Source organism: Gallinula chloropus (genome assembly GCF_964237585.1).
Source record: "Gallinula chloropus genome assembly, chromosome: 1".
Taxonomy (NCBI): Eukaryota; Metazoa; Chordata; class Aves; order Gruiformes; family Rallidae; genus Gallinula; species Gallinula chloropus.
In genome coordinates this window covers 106,655,288-106,671,211 of record NC_140085.1, presented here as the reverse complement: position 1 = coordinate 106,671,211, position 15,924 = coordinate 106,655,288, and the positions used below count along the sequence as shown (strand labels likewise).

The 15,924-nt window shown below is 46.4% G+C and overlaps 1 protein-coding gene across 1 annotated transcript; it reads left to right on the top strand.

Annotated features, from left to right (window-relative positions):
• Positions 1 to 3,566: 3,566 nt before the first annotated feature.
• On the top strand, positions 3,567 to 9,759 carry HSPA13 (heat shock protein family A (Hsp70) member 13; the record flags this gene model as incomplete). Its single annotated transcript, XM_084270844.1, has 5 exons — positions 3,567 to 3,591; positions 5,149 to 5,489; positions 6,417 to 6,630; positions 7,527 to 7,694; positions 8,896 to 9,759. The coding sequence occupies 5 exons, from the start codon at positions 3,567 to 3,569 to the stop codon at positions 9,564 to 9,566; spliced, it is 1,419 nt and encodes a 472-aa protein (XP_084126970.1). The 3' UTR covers positions 9,567 to 9,759.
• Between the last annotated feature and the right edge of the window lie 6,165 nt (positions 9,760 to 15,924).

Genomic DNA, 15,924 nt, shown 5'->3' with positions numbered 1-15,924 from the left:
AGAAAGAGTGGTTGGGCATTGGAATGGGTCACCCAGGGAGGTGGTGGAGACACCGTCCCTCGGGGTGTTCAAGGAAAGGTTGGATGAGGTACTTCGGGGCACAGTTTAGTAAGTAATATAGGTGAAAGGGGGACAGTTGGACTAGATGATCTTGGATTCTTTTCCAATTAATGATTCTGTGACTCTATGGTTCAGCCACACCCAGTGAAATCTTTATCAGAGTAATGGGCTTTTTCAAAGGAGTCCTGTGGGTCTGAACTCGCACTGCCCACCCTCAGGCTGCGCTGAGGATGCTCAACACAGCAGCATGTGCCCTGCCTGCTGTAACAGGGAAGAGCCTAAAGCACATTGTTCCAGGAAAAAAAAAGACCGGCCTTCCAGTGTTTGCCCCTAACCATGTTTACATATTCCCCACGAAGCAATCTGTGGGGCAGGGGTGTCCTAGGTTCAGCTGGGACAGAGTTAATTTTCCTTCTAGTAGCTGGTGTAGTGCTGTGTTTGGGAGTTAGGATGTGAGCAGTGCTGATAACACACTGATGTTAGCTGAACCCAGGGCACAGGGGCCACCCATAGCTTCTCCCTCCCAGCCAAATAAGCCTCTCCCTCTATTAATCATTGAATATTTAATTATTCCATGCAAAATCAAGCAATATTCTCCAGAAACACTGAATGTTCCCTTCTGCTCTTAAACAACCTACTCCTGAGTGCAGCACCCCTTCAAATAAGGGAATAAAATAGAAACAGGTCTTACCCTCCCAGACAAGAGCTCTGCAAAGGTAGATAAAAGAACCCACTACAGAAGACACTCTGGTAATGCCCCCCCAAAAAAACATGGGCGAGCTCACTAGGATTAGTTCTGGCAATTTTGCAGGTGCAAGAGAAGTCTGGCATCCAGGATTATCCATGAGCAGGTCCTGATAGGTCATGGAGAAGATGTAGGAAAAATATTGGGCACCTCTGGACTTTATCTGAGCATAGGTGCTGAAGGCGAAGAGACTCCAAGGGACTACAGAGTACATAGGGTAGATCCAGCCTTTACACTACACTAAAGCCAAAAACAGCTACAGGGAGGAAGGTGGCTTCTGAAGAAGTTTCTGGCATGATATCCCTCTGCTGCCAGGCAGAAAGCCTGCTGAGATGCTCTCCTTGATTTGACTCCCAGGCAGGTGGCCTGTGCTGTGTAATTCTGCAGGGAACAGCCAGGCCTCCAGGGAGTCAGTCAGGTGGGGAGGCCTTGACTGATACGCTGAAGTCATAAAGCAGCTTCGTTCTGAAGAAACGGAAGGGAAGTTACACAGGAAAGGGCATTTGAATTCTGTCCTTCAGCAGGTACGTTGTCAAGTGATCCCAGTGTCCTTCATGGTGTTTTAACTTCGAGGACAATGAGCAGAGCCTGGCCTATGCTCTGCAATGAGGGTTTGTGTCAGTAATGTTTTTAAAACCATCCCTGCCTATCTGCATCCTGCAACGTGACATCACATGGTACCTATGTATTAAAGCACCAGATTGCTATTAACCATCAGAATTATGAGCAACATCCAGGTTACTGTATGCCCTGTTTACTCTCAACCATTTTTTTCTCTTTGCCATCCACTGACAGATAAAATCCAGCGTGCCTGGGCTTGAGTTACACAAGTGAAGAAATACTGCAAACCGCAATTACAAGTTTTCCTCCACTTAAAGAACTTACCAATGAGCACAAGTACAATGCTCCCACCTCAAGAAACAGGATTAAAGTATCCAACTCATGTATGGAAATTAGTTAGGTATGTAATTACAAAACAGTCAGATCACGAGTTAAGAAGGCTGAATGGTTTAACCTCCTCTTCCCTTAGCAAGGAGTTTCCACCTTCTCCTGCAGACCATGAACCACATCACTATGTTAACCACAAACAGAGTATGCCTATATTTTAATCTCTTTTGCTAGTACTTGCTGCTCCTTTTTCAACAGAGAAACCATTTCGAAGAAGCTCCTGGGAATTACTTTTGGGTTATCTGTCTTTCCATCACTGAGGAGAGATACCAGAGATGGTAACCGCAGTAGAACTTGGCGTAACTTTTCTTCCACTATGCTGCTTGTAACCAGATTTTCATTTATCAATAAGGTGTGTTAAGAAAAAAACATTCTCACAATTAATTTCTACCTGAAATGGAAAACTGATCTGCAAGAGCCAGAAAATTCATTACTCCTTACAAGAGCAGACCTTAGGAGAGGGACAGCTGACAAAAAGCAAACCCACACTGTACTTCACACTGCATTTCTTGGATTAATTACTACTTCTGCTCCTCCAAGATGCATTTGAGGGACAGGTACAATCTGCATTCTTCTTGCCTAAATGTCAGCTGGGCAAGATGGGAATCTCCCCTTAACCACTCATAGGAACAGGTAAAAGCTGCCACAGCGTCTCACTGTTGAACCATTGCATTCAAAGAACTCTGTTAAGATGCAAAAGTGCATCGGAGCACTTCAGGGAGAGGAGATGAAATGTTTATTTAAAAGGAAAGTGTAACCTCAGCCCAGGTGCTCTCTCCAGAGAGAGGGTGAGAGAACAGATGTAACTCAGCTTGAGGTCAACAGGTTGGGTCAAAACCCCTTGCTGGGTCCCGGACAGTCTCACTCTGCCACCAGGACTGGTAAACATCAGGAGGGTTTCCTTGGCCACCGCCAAGGCCATTTCACCACAGCACCCAGCGCTGTGACCGCAGCGGCTGCAATAACCCCCCAGCTGTGCAACGGCCGGGCCCACTGCCTCGCTGCTTATGCCCAGAGGCTGATGGGGCAGCCACCACCTTGCCCTCAGAGGGGTTCCAAAGAATGCTTATCAATATGGTGACAGGCGCTTTGTATATATATAAAAATATATGTAAGCAAAACACTGCGGAACACGAATGGCAGAAGTAAGAATTAACAAATGGACGGATAGAAAGGGGAGCTGGGGGCTGTGACCGGTTCCCGAGGCCTGGCAGCCGCAGCCCGTGCGGGCCCGGCAGCGCGGGACCCGCGGTCTCTAACGCCTCACGCCGGCAGGACGGGGCGCTGACACCGCCGGCGGCCGCCCGGGCCGAGCCCCCGCGTCGCATCCCCGCCCGGCGCCGCGACGTGCCGCCTGTCCGTGCCCCCGGGAAGCTGGGTGTGATTACCGGCCCAAACACCGGGCCGCTGCCATGGCGCCCAGCGCACCACACACACAGACAGACACACAGACAGCACCCCGATGCGTGCCCCACCACCCACAGCCCAACTACTGCTCCCAGCAGGCACCGCGCCCCGCTTCGCGCATGCGCCAGGAGCGGGGAGCACACTTCCTCCTTCGCCACTTCTCCCTCCCCTCCCCTGCTGCCGACTGACCCGCCTCCCAGCCCGTTGGCTAGGGCCCGCCGGAAGTAGCCGCGCCCCAGCGCCCCCTGGGAGATGTGGTTTTCCCGGCCCCTGCGCTAGGCGCCTGCTAGCGGGGTGGGCGGGGCGCGCGCACCACCGGTCCCGGCGTGCCGCGCGGCGCGGCGCGGCCCGGAAGGAGCCGTCAGCAGTGGGTTGCGGCGCGCGCTGCGGGAGCCGGTGCGCAGCCATGGCCGGGCAGATGGCGGTGCTGGGTGAGGACGGCCGGGGGCTCGCGGGTCGCGTCCGCCCCTCGGGCTGCTGAGGGGACGGTGCCCGGGGGTGGGTGGCGGTGGGGCCGGCGGGGCGTTGGGAGAGCCCCTGTCCCGCCTGCGGCGGCTTCCCCCCGGCAGGGCCTCAGGCGGTGGGCGCTGGCGGCGGCTGCTGGTTGTTCCGGGACTCTCTCGGGCTTCCTGCCGGCGTTGCCGCCCCGGGCTGGCTATACGGGGCGGCGCGGCTTCCTGCGGCGTGTTCCGCCTGTCTCCTGCCAGCAGGGCCGGGCAGCTGTTGTGGCGCGCTGCTGGGAAAGGCCTCGGAAGGCTCACGGCCAAAAGTAGCCCCCTTCTTTGTCACTGGTCTGTTCGAAGCGCAGCCGGGACCACCCTTCCCTGCTGAGGAAAAGAGGTTGCCCCGCGTCTTCCCTCTCCCCCCGCTCTCCCTCCCCCCGCCCCCCGAAATTCAAGCTATTTAGAGTTCTTAAGGCTTTGTTTATAAATGCTTCTCTTTTTCTCTGGTTTTTTTTTTTTTTCCCCTTCTCTGAGGCATTGCTTTACCTCCAGCTTCTGGAATTTTTTCTTTGTCGATTATATATAAAATTAAAGTGAAAAAACACCCAACCAACACCCAAGCACAAAACCTACTCTACACTTAAACTAGTCTCCCGCTTGATTTCAAGGCATAGAAAAGGTTCAGGGGTGTGGGAAGATGCTTTTTGGGAGCTATGACTGGAATAGAAGTAAACATGGCTTTGCATCTTCTAAGCTTTAGATTTCACAGAATCATAAGGTTGGAAGAGATCTTTGAAGATCATCAGGTCCAACCGTTCCCATCCTATGCTAAACCGTATCCCTAAGTACCTCATCTACCCTTTTTTGAACACATCCAGGGAAGGTGACTCAACCACCTCCCTGGGCAGCCTGTTCCAGGCCCTGACAACTCTTTTAGTAAAAAATGTTTTTCTAATATCCAATCTGAGCCTGCCCTGGCGCAGCTTCATGCCACTTCCCCTTGTCCTATCTCCTGTCACCTGGCTGAAAAGACCATCGCCCACCTCTCTACAATGTCCCTTCAGGTAGTTGTAGGTGGTGATAAGGTCTCTCCTTTCTAGTGAAGTTATTTTAGTCAGGAGCTTTTAATTTCACTGTGGTTTTGTGCAGCCTCGTTAACTAGATGTCCTTTAGAGGTCCTTTGTAGGCAGTTCCTCCTGAAAGATATTAACCTACATTTTTGAAGTATGGTGCAGAGAGAATTACTACATTCTGCTGATAATTTTGACTTTGCTGTACCTCTTGTTTAGGGTGTTGGAGTTTTTTTTAATGGTTTAGTATTTAATACATAAGACTTTGCTACTTTTCTAACCACTTTTTGTTGAATTGACCTGACTCTGCTGCTGACCTTTGAAGAAACTGAAAACTAATTAGGGTAATTAGGTAGTTGAACGGCTTCAGAGTCCAAAACAAAGCTGCAGGAGGTGTAAGGTCTAATGCTGTGTGATTTGTGGTGACTTTTAAATTTTCAGCAGTAGGTACTCTAACCCTGTGTTTGTGTTTCAGGCTCGGCTGTCCTGGCTCTCTTGTTAGCTGGCTACCTGGCACAGCAGTATCTGCCCATGCCGACACCCAAAGTAATTGGGATTGACCTTGGCACGACTTACTGCTCGGTCGGCGTCTTTCTTCCTGGAACAGGGCAGGTGAAGGTTATTGCCGATCAGAATGGGCACAACAGCATTCCCAGTGTGGTCTCCTTCACAGCCAGAGACGTGCACGTGGGCTATGATGGCCTCGAGCTGGCCGATGCCAATCCTCAGAACACCATATACGATGCAAAAAGGTTCATTGGGAAGATCTTCTCCTCAGAAGAACTGAGGAGCGAAGGCAGCAGGTACCCATTTAAGGTAAATAGCCACCTGCTTCAGTTCTCTCTCAGCAGTATTCTATCAGGAGCGTGAAACGTGTAGTAGGTGACTGGGTTTTCTGACCTTGCTTCGTCTGGCTAAGTCTGATATGCCTGAAGACCTTGAGAGTTGTTCAGAGAGCAGGGAGGAAACCACTGTGGAAGTTGCCTATCTCTGCATCGGGGCTGGCAGTGGTTTTCCAGGGGACCCAGTCCACTACTGTGAAATGTACTTCTGGGTAACCTTCCAGACCCTTCTCTTGGAAGTACATATTTCAGCTTGAAATTCTAACTGTGCTCTGCTGAAACTTCATTTTTCCCCTGATACTCTAAAACAAAGAAACAAAAACTGTAGAAGTTACATATTTTCCATCCCAGTGCATTTTTCCCCTTTCCCTCTAGCACTTTTCAAGTGCTTGCTTGACCAGTAGCAGATTTTGAAAGCTGCTTTTTAAAACAAAAGAATTGTATCAATGTAGCATAGTGTGGCATTTGCTGAAAGGAGACAGATTTTCAGGTACTGCAAGCATTCTTTGAATTCTTTTTAGGAGAAGCTGTTCCTGTACCAACCTGTTTGCTTCCTTTCAAAAAGAAGAGCCTGTGAGGAGCTTTATCAGTGGGGCAAATGATCAATCAGCATTGCTTTTATCTTTGAATGTGGTGTGGAAGGTGATTATGGGGTTGCTAGGTCTGTTTTAATGTGTCTGGGCACAGTAGATGCAACTACTTTGGAGATACTTTGCCCCCTTAAGCTGCGCAATACTTGTAGGCATGGAGTAAAGGTGATTCAGGAAGCAGGAAAAGCACATTCCTGTTTTTTCCAGAATAAACAAACTGTGTGTGAATGAAACGTTTGGTGGGAGCGGGATGGGAGAGAGTAAGAAGAGAAAACTTCTCACCTGTGGGTTGTGCTGCTTTTTCTCCTTAGATTTTCAACAACAATGGATCAGCTGAATTTTCTGTGACAACTAATGAAACCTTTCATGTCACTCCAGAGCATATTGGCTCTCAGCTGCTACTGAAATTGAAGAGAATGGCAGAATGCCATCTTGGCATGCCCATTTCAAAGGCAGTCATCTCTGTGCCAGCAGAGTTTGATGAAAGGCAACGGAATTCTACCATTAAGGCAGCTAACCTTGCAGGTGATGTGTCTTTATTCTGGAATTTTTCTGTCAAGCCTTAAAATTATCTATAGTTCTATTTATAGGATGTTAGCTGGGGAAGAACTTTTCACAAGGGAATGTAGCAATAGGACGAGGGATAACAGTTTTAAACTAGAAAAGGGGAATTTTAGGTTGGATATTAGGAAAAAGTACTTTAGTATGAGGGTGGTAGATCACTGGAACAGGTTGTCCAGAGCCGTGGTGGAGGCCCCATCCCTGGACGTATTCAAGGTCAGGCTTGATGGGGCTCTGAGCGACCTGATCTGGTGAAGATGTCTTTGATCACTGGACTAGATGACCTCTAAAGGTCCCTTCTAACCTTCTGCATTCTGCGATGCTATGATTTCATTCATGGTGAAGGCTTTGGGGAGGATATATAAACAGTCAATCCATGGTAGAGAACCTTAGAATGGATTGTTATTTTGCAGACTGTTAACAATTGCGAGGAACAGCCAAGAACTCTTGGGTACCAACAGGTGCAGTTAGATAATGCAGATATAAATAGCTAGAAGTAAGTTTTACTTTGAGAGGAAAAGTAGTCCATTTGGTAATCTTCAAATAGAGAGACTATACAAAGCACCCTTGGACAATAATTTAAATAGAGAATGTGTGAAATAAATCTCCTTGGCAAGAATCTTCTGGAAGAAATGTTTGGGCAAATCACACCCTGAAACTGACGAGGTCTTAGGTTAGGGTTAAGTAAGGAAAAGAATTCACTGAGTATTACTATTTTAGAAGCTGATTTCCTTTAGGTGTCATGTCTTCCTTACAGTAAATTTGGGTCAAAACCCCCCCAACTAATGGTAAATGTTATTGCTGTGCGAGAACTGCAGTTTTCCAACCTGACTATTGCATGTTATCTTTGCTCTTTGTAGGGCTAGAAGTTTTGCGAGTAATCAATGAACCCACCGCTGCGGCTATGGCTTATGGACTCCACAAAGCTGACGTGTTTAATGTCCTGGTGGTGGATTTGGGTGGAGGAACTTTGGATGTGTCTCTGTTGAACAAGCAGGGGGGGATGTTCCTCACACGGGCCATGGCAGGTAAGAGAAATGCTTTATTATCTCAAAAGTGGGGGGAAGGGAAGGAAAAGTGCACCTGAAGTCACCATTGGAGGAGCTTTTTTAAAACATCCCAGCCTTGTCACAAAGTGTTCTCAGCTGCCTTTCATGCAAAATTAGGTTTGTGACTGGCTTCAACAAGGAAGATAAATTCACAGGTTTTGGTTAACTTAAAGCAAGAAGTGGTTTCATTTAATCCCAGGCTATTCTGTGCTCACCAGTAAAAGTGCTGGTGTGTGTTACAATTACTCTGACTGGACTTTTGGGGACTGGGAGTGTTACAAATGTTTCTTACCTTTGTCCAAACTGGAAATGCTTGTTAAATCACTGCCAGTGCTTTAGAGCATCCTTTGCCTTGTGTTTGGCACTAGCTTAGTTGGGGCAAGGTTTGGGAGCACACATACTGTTAACCCAGAAGTGAGTTTTGTGATGTGGATATGCCAGAGTGATTCCTCGCTTGGCAGAGTTCTGGCAGTGATGTTTAGTGAAAAATACATCTGCTTTTCAGGTGACCAGGATTCAGACAGGTCTGAGATGCAATGCTAACTGCCTGCATTGTCTTGAATAAAACAGTTTTGAGGTGAGCTGCTGCCGAGTCCAGTCAGAGTGGGACACTGAGAAATATTCAGCAGCTTCATTCTGATTTATTTAGTTGAAGGTCTGTAAGGGAATTCCTCCTTTCAGTCAAAAGAAAACAGTGAAAACTGAGAGCATTGTTCAATACAGATGACAATCTGCAGGCCATTTTTTTTTTCTAAACTCTGTTGAATGGAAAGAATGAGCAGCTGTTTGAGAAGTTTTGGAAACGTGGTGCAAGAATAGTAGTTCAGTAGAAATTGGTTATATATTGCACTTTTTTCTTTTGGTCTCTCTCTGAAAGTGAATGTAAGATATGCCTGTCAATACCTCTGTGAGTTAACAGAAAAAAGCAGTGGTTGTTACAGTGTAATAGAGCAGTTGCAGGGGAAAAACATCCAGGCAGATAAATGCTAAAATAGTTGCTAAATGAAAATCTGGAAATCGCTCTTCATCTTGTGTTCTTCAGTGGACAACAGTTGTGTTTATTTTTCCAGCTCTTTGAGCTCTTGTGGCTCTGTCTCTTGAGCCCGATCTCCCAGTAAGGGAGAAGCTTGTGAAGCTTTGAAGGTGGTGTGTCTGATGCCCCTCTCTTCTGATGTTTCAGGTAACAACAAGCTCGGAGGACAGGATTTTAATCAGAGGTTGATGCTGTTTTTATATGATCAACTCCGCCAAAAGTATGGCGCTCTGCCAACAAGGAAAGAAGAAATACATCGCCTCAGGCAGGCTGTGGAAGCAGTTAAACTCAACCTGACTGTCCACGAGGCAGCGACGCTGAGGGTGTCACTGACTGTGCCAGAAAGCAAGCTTACAGAAGAACTTCCAGAAAGCGAGCTGAAAGCAAACACGGTGCTGAAAGGCCGGCCTTCGCACGAAGCAGGAGATCTAGAAAGCCTCGGGGACTCTTCAGGAGCAGAGAGAAACTTTGTCCAAGTCATCTTTGAAACAGAAATCTCTAGGAAGCTCTTTGAGTCGTTAAATGAGGACCTCTTTGAGAAGATCCTTGTCCCCATCGAGCAGGTGTTGAAGGAAGGCCACCTACACAAAGAAGAGGTGGATGAAATTGTGTTAGTCGGAGGCTCCACCCGGATTCCTCGGATACGCAGAGTGATCCGGGATTTCTTTGGAAAGGAGCCCAACACCTCTGTAGACCCTGACCTGGCAGTGGTAACGGGCGTGGCCATCCAGGCAGGAATTGTTGGTGGGTCCTGGCCCCTGCAGGTCAGCGCCATAGAAATTCCTAACAGGCATTTACGGAAGACTAACTTTGACTGAGCGTGAACTCCTTCCCCATTGCAGCCCCCCTCTCCGGAAGCGTACTCCCACGGTACCTCCTTCCCTGACGGGCAGCGGAGCCGACCCTTAGCCATACTATCTGCATTTTTTTATCCATTCCAGTTGGGTGCTGCTGGGTGCCCAGCTGTGTTACAGCTCAATGTTACTTTAAAGGTACGACTGCTTTTCTGAACATCCAACGTGTCCCGTGTCTGCCTGTCCATTGGGTATCGGGTGAAAACGCTACTGTCGGCGCACACTTTCTTGCTAAATTTTATTAGCAAATCCAGAAGGGGGGGGAGTGGATGTTTAAAACATAAAGGGAGTGGGACCAAAGGTCAGAGGTCACGTGGTACAGTACTGTAGGTATCTGCAGGTCCAGCACACTTGCTTTGAAAGAATGTGAAGCAGTGTCAATGCACGCAGCACTAGCAATCTTGGGCTTAAACTTATTTATTAAATGGAGTCATTTGAGCATCTGTGCACCTTTCTAAAAGGCACGTTGCAGCTTGAATGAGTCTTAATGCATCCGCTGGATTATTCCGCTGTTGGTAGCAGCACAGTGGTATTGCTGAGGCTGCGTGGCAAACCTGTCTGTGATGCAGCCAAACCCTACTAAGGAGTAGCTCTTGCTGGTGTCGGGCTACTCAGTGTGTCTCCAGGGGCTTCCTTTCTGCTGTGGTTTGGATGGCTGGTGTGCCAGTGCTGCCAACGTACTGTTCAACCTGCACCTATATGAAAAGGCCAACGATTCTCCTGGCAGTAGGCCTGGTCTGTGTCAGTGCCATAAATCAGTTGTGCTGATTCAGCTGTTTGCATAGCTATTGCCTGAGCATATCTTTGAAGTAATCCAATTAAAATCCTCTCAAAATGAATCACAGCTGCACACAACCATTCTGTCAGCATTGTTTGATTTCACAGAGGATTCCCAAAATATTGCTAACATCTGTTTAATCTCCCTGAGTTGCAAACCAAAGTGATTTTTTCTTTTAATTTGAGGATTATTATTTTTTTTCCATTTGTTCCTCTTGGAAAGCGACCCTGTCTCGTAAGTCCAGACAGAACTTCCAGTTATGTGTGATAGTGTGTTCAAAAGTGACAGGCAGCGAGCAGTGAGGGACTGAGATGAATATAACTGCAGCTCCTGCATTCAGAGAAGTGCCTCTTCATGGACCAGTGCTGACACACAGCACAGTGCTCACATGCGGTCGCTCCTTGGGGCCTTGCCTTGCAGATATAAATGTAGGCATTTAATTCAAGGCTTGTTCCAGTGTCTTTGGAATTACTGTGGCCTTTCCTTCTACCCTGCTGTAAATTCATCTCAGTCTACTGGCCTTGCAGTAGGTCTTTAGTCTTATTTTTATTTTAATTTAATGCACTGCATGACATGAGCAGACCTGCATAAAAATAGGAGCACATAACAGTCAAGCTGAACTGTTAAAAGCTTTTTGCAGTTTTGGGACAAGTGAGACAGGAGTGTGGGAGCAACTTTAAACTGTTACACTCTCAAGGGAAATAAATGAAGTAGGTTTGTTTGGGTTTCTTTCTCTTTCACGTATTCCTTGGCTCTGCAGGAATTAAATGTCCCTCAGTGTTAATCTGGGAACTGTAAGGGAAGTGTGAGTTGTTTACAAGTTTTAAAGAAAATAGGGTATTTATTCACATTTCTATATAGTTGGGGGGGGGGTTAGTAGAGAAGATAATGAACGTTGGATATCTCACAATGCATCTTTATTTATTGTTTTTCTGAATTCTGCAGTCAAGTTATTTATTTTGTAACTTTGATTTTAATACTGTATTTTGGCACAAGCCATTGAATTGTGAAGATGAGTCCACTGGCCTAAGTGGGTATTTCCAGGTATGCACATGCACTGCTTACCTAAAGTCTCTCTTGAAACAAACTGGTATTTGAAGGCTAAAGTTTTTCTGCCACCAGCCCTTGAATCTGAGCGTGGTTACCTGTGGTGTTAGCTGTGTAACAGATTTCTATAGCTAAAGCTTGTTTTGTGAGTTGAAATTCTGAGAGTATAGGATGCCTCACCAACTGTAAGTTCCTGAATTGTTTCCAAGTGCAGATGATGACATGCATTTTATAAAAATACCTTTTAGAATGTTTCTAATAAAAGCAATTTCTGTCCCTCGGGCATGTCTGTCTTCAGTTTCTCTTGGCACTACTGTAATAGCACTATTTCCCTCTGTCTTCCTCAAATTCCTTTGAAAGTTGGAGGATGAGGCTGTAACCCCTCAACCCCTCAAGGGGTTGCTGTATCCTGGAGTGACAGATCTTCCCCAGGAAGTGGCACAGAGAAATATCAGGTACTGGGGTAGGAGGAGAGAAAGAAAACCCTTCCTCCCCAAGCTGCAGTGTGGAGTGGGAGAACAGCACTGAGACAAAAAGTGCAGTTGGTACAAGGAAAAGTAAGGAATGACAAGGAAGAGGGAGGAAAACCCTGGTCAAAGTTGGGTGACAATGAACTCCTGTTGGGAGTGGGAGCAGTCTCTCCTTGTGCCTTTGCAGGGCAGGAACAGCCCCTTTCTCCCGTTGGTCAGCAGGGTGGGATGGAGGTGGGGAGTGGCTCCCACCACATGCAGAGTGAAGACTGGGCACAGGTCTGTGCAGAATATGAGCAAATGTGCTGTTTGAGAAGTTGTGGGTAGAGAAGTTTGCCTCAGTAGATTCCAAATTGTCCTTAAGTATTTCCAGCTGGGAGAGAGTTACAGTATGTATGTCATCTTGGGAGTCAGGCTGGGAAATGTAAGCTCTAGAGGGCCTGAACTAAAATGGTATTTCACAGGTTAATCCTTCAGCCTGCAGTTTAATCCCACTCCAGAATTTTCATGGAGTACTTTTGCCCAGAGAAAAGGCTGAAGTCTTTGCCAGTCTCTTGCTTCCCCAGTGTAAAAGCTGTCATGGTAACCCTTTGCCCAACAGACAGCCATCACCTACAGCTGGAGAAAGGCAGAAACCCCTAAGTTCCTGTGAGGGAACGGAGGGGTTTCTGCCCAAATTTGTAGCAGTTTCTCCTGTGATACTGCCAGGAAAGTGCAGCACAAGAGCTGGAAGCAGGGCTGGAGCAGGCAGCACATGAGGATACTGCCTTTGGGATTTTGAGTGCTGTGAGGAAGGAAATTGAAGCAGAGCATGAGCAGGTTGTGCTTCATGCTCCTGTAGAAAGCAAAACCAGAGCCATGGTGCCCTTCCGAGCCTCATTCTTGCTTTAGGCTCTGCCCTGGTACCTGGGCTGTCCCACTTCGCCTTTTCCTAACCAAAGGAACCCAGCTGGAAAAGGAGGCCAAGTGGTAGCTCCTCAAAGGGATAAATAGTTGGGCTCCTCATACTATCTCCAACCACATGAAGGTCCCCTGCCCAGTCAAGAGGGCCTTTGGGAATAGACCCAAGCACTTTCTTGGGAGTCTCTGCAGTTAGTGGCCCCTATGGGGCAAGAGCCCATAGCCCACGCAGGTGCCGATGAGTAGCCCCAGAGGATGAGGCTGGGACCTGACCTGGGGCACAGACAAGTTGCTCTTTGGAGGAGAAAGTGCAGGAGAAGCCGGGTATGTGCTGAGCTGACCTATCACATGGCTTTGTGCTGACAAGGGAGTGAGCTGGTGGCATTGCCTTTGGTGGCTTGTGCTGGCTACTGAATTAATAGTGTCCTTGAGGCAGCCAAGTGGTCCCTCTCTGTTTCTTGGGGAGAGGTTGCAGACCCCGGGAGACATTCTTACTGCAGGATTGCCTTTTCCTGCCTGCCCTAAGCCTGTTAGGTGGCTGACTTTGGTAAGGTACTGCTGCATGAAAACAGAAGTGTGTAATGCTCTTCATGCAGACACTGTTCTTTTCAAAGTATAGCTGCATGTGAGGAAGAGACCTCGCTCAAAGAGGAGTGGCTTTTGTTGATGCTAGTACATTTTCTTTTCTCTGACTACTACTACTAATTATTATTGTATGTATTTTGTAGCTATTACTCTGTAATGTAAGAAGACAGGTGTTCTTTTTTACCCTGACAGAGAAATCGTTCACCTTCACTGTAGCAGAATGACATGTTTGAGGAACTCTCTTCAGAGCACCTCCATCACTTCTCATCACCTTTCTACAACAGCAAATATGCTGTTGCTTGCTATCAGGCAAGAAACTGAGATCCTACTTGATATTAACCAGGTGTCAATATTAAAGTAATAGAACAGGGCTGCAGCCTGAAGAAAAGGTTTGTTTAGTTTTTCAAAGAAATTGATGGGGATCTTCTCTTAGCTTCTGAAGATAGGATTGCACTGACTGAGTGGGTATTAAATTTGAAGAGGTTTACGGACTGTAATAAAAATGAAAATGAATATTTACGTGACCTACAGAAGCACTGGCGTGTTTAACTGCCACTCTCAGTGCGTGTACATAACCTCATATTGAGGTTTGCATTAACATCTGCTAGCAAAGAGATAGCAGCACCTGACTCCTTTTCCCTGGGATTTTTCACAATGGGATTTTGGAAAGCTCAGTTACATACCGAAGACATTGTGGGAAATAATTTGTAAGTTACCTAGAAATCACAAGGTCATAAAGGAGATTAATTTAACGTGGCAAGTTTATTGCCTCAAGAATTACCTTAGTATACTTGCAAATATGCACATCCTTAAAAACAGCACCAAGGGGCACTTGCTCTGATGTCCACACAATAAGCAGGTTTGGGGTTTTTTTTATGAAATTGCAATCATAATGAGAATGTATTAACTAAATGGGCATAATGTCAGAGCAACTTAATTAAGTACCGTTTTCTAATTAAAAATTGTGTGAACAGCAACACTTACTTTTCAGTCTTTACTACTGCAACAGTTAAAATACACCATGAAAATTACTGCTTCGTTATGTTATTCCAGTGCTAAGATGATGAAAAGAAGTGATGTGTGGAAAATCAGAAAGTAATTTTAAGAAACCTGATCGATATATACAGATTGTAATTGCAGTAAACAGCAATGCTGTGAGGAGCTTTTGAGTAAGCTAGTTATTTTATGTGGAATACAATATACTCTCTCTATATATGTATGGAATGCCAGATATCTCTAGAGTGTTTACTAGAGTAAAGAATTCTCATCTTCATTAAGAATTCATTCATTAGTTTTCTTTATCATCTTATCCCAGCCTCTGCAACCATTTCAGAAAAGGCACCCTCTTGTCGTAACAAATTATGTGGTGCATCATAGTCTAGAATCCTTCCCGTGTCCAGAACAAGCACCCTACAATGCAAAAGCAAAAAGATTACAGAAGAAAAATCAGCTTTTCAACCACGTTTTCCAGTCCTAATAGAGGTGTCTCAGGATAACGGTATCTCTTATTTAGAAGAAGTATCATTGCACTAGGAAATTAATTGGTTTCTAAAGCCAAGAGCTCCTGTATTCAAAAAAGCCTTCTGAAAATGGCATTTTTGTTTAATTGGTAAAAAAAGCTACAGTACAGTCCATTTACCCTAGAGAATAAAGTGGTCTTAAAAGGAGCTCATACCTGCAACTTTGCAGGAAAATTATTAAATGAACTCTGCACTTAAAAGGGGGAAACAGAACACAGGTGCTTGGTGTTTAATTAACACTGATGCTCAAGTCTTTTGTGATACCTTGGATTGTACAGATATGAAGATCCAAAGGTAAAAGTGTAAAATTTAGTGAGTCTGGAAACTGATTCATGTAAAGGAAACCATTTACTTTTAGAATGGCTTACCAAAACTTACTTACCTTTCTGCGCTGATGACTGTACATAACCTGTGGGCTATAGTTAACATGATCATAGAATCGTAGGGGTTGGAAGGGACCTCCAGAGATCATCAGGTGCAACCCCCCTGCCAAAGCAGGTTCACAGAATCATAGAATGGTCTGGGTTGGAAGGGACCCCAGGGATCATATAGTTCCAACCCTCCTGCCACAGGCAGGACCACCAACCCCCATGCCTGGATCTACACCAGGTTGCCCAGGGCCCCATCCAACCTGGCCGTGAACACTTCCAGGGATGGGGCATCCACCACCTCTCTGGGCAGCCTGTTCCAGCACCTCACCACTCTCTGTAAAATACTTCCCCCTAATATCCAATTTAAACCTTCCTTCCTTTAGCTTTAATCCATTCCCCCTTGTCCTGCCATTGTCTGCTCTTTTTAAAAGTTCATTCCCCTCCTGTTTGTATGCTCCCTTCAGGCACTGGAAGGCTGCAATGAGGTCCCCCCTGCAGCCTTCTCTTCTCCAGGCTGAACAAGCCCAGCTCCCTCAGCCTCTTTTTGTAGGGGAGGTGCTCCAGCCCTCTAATCATCTTCGTGGCCTCCTCTGAACCATCTCCAACAGTTCCACATCTTTCTTGTATTGGGGGCCCCAGCTCTGGACACAG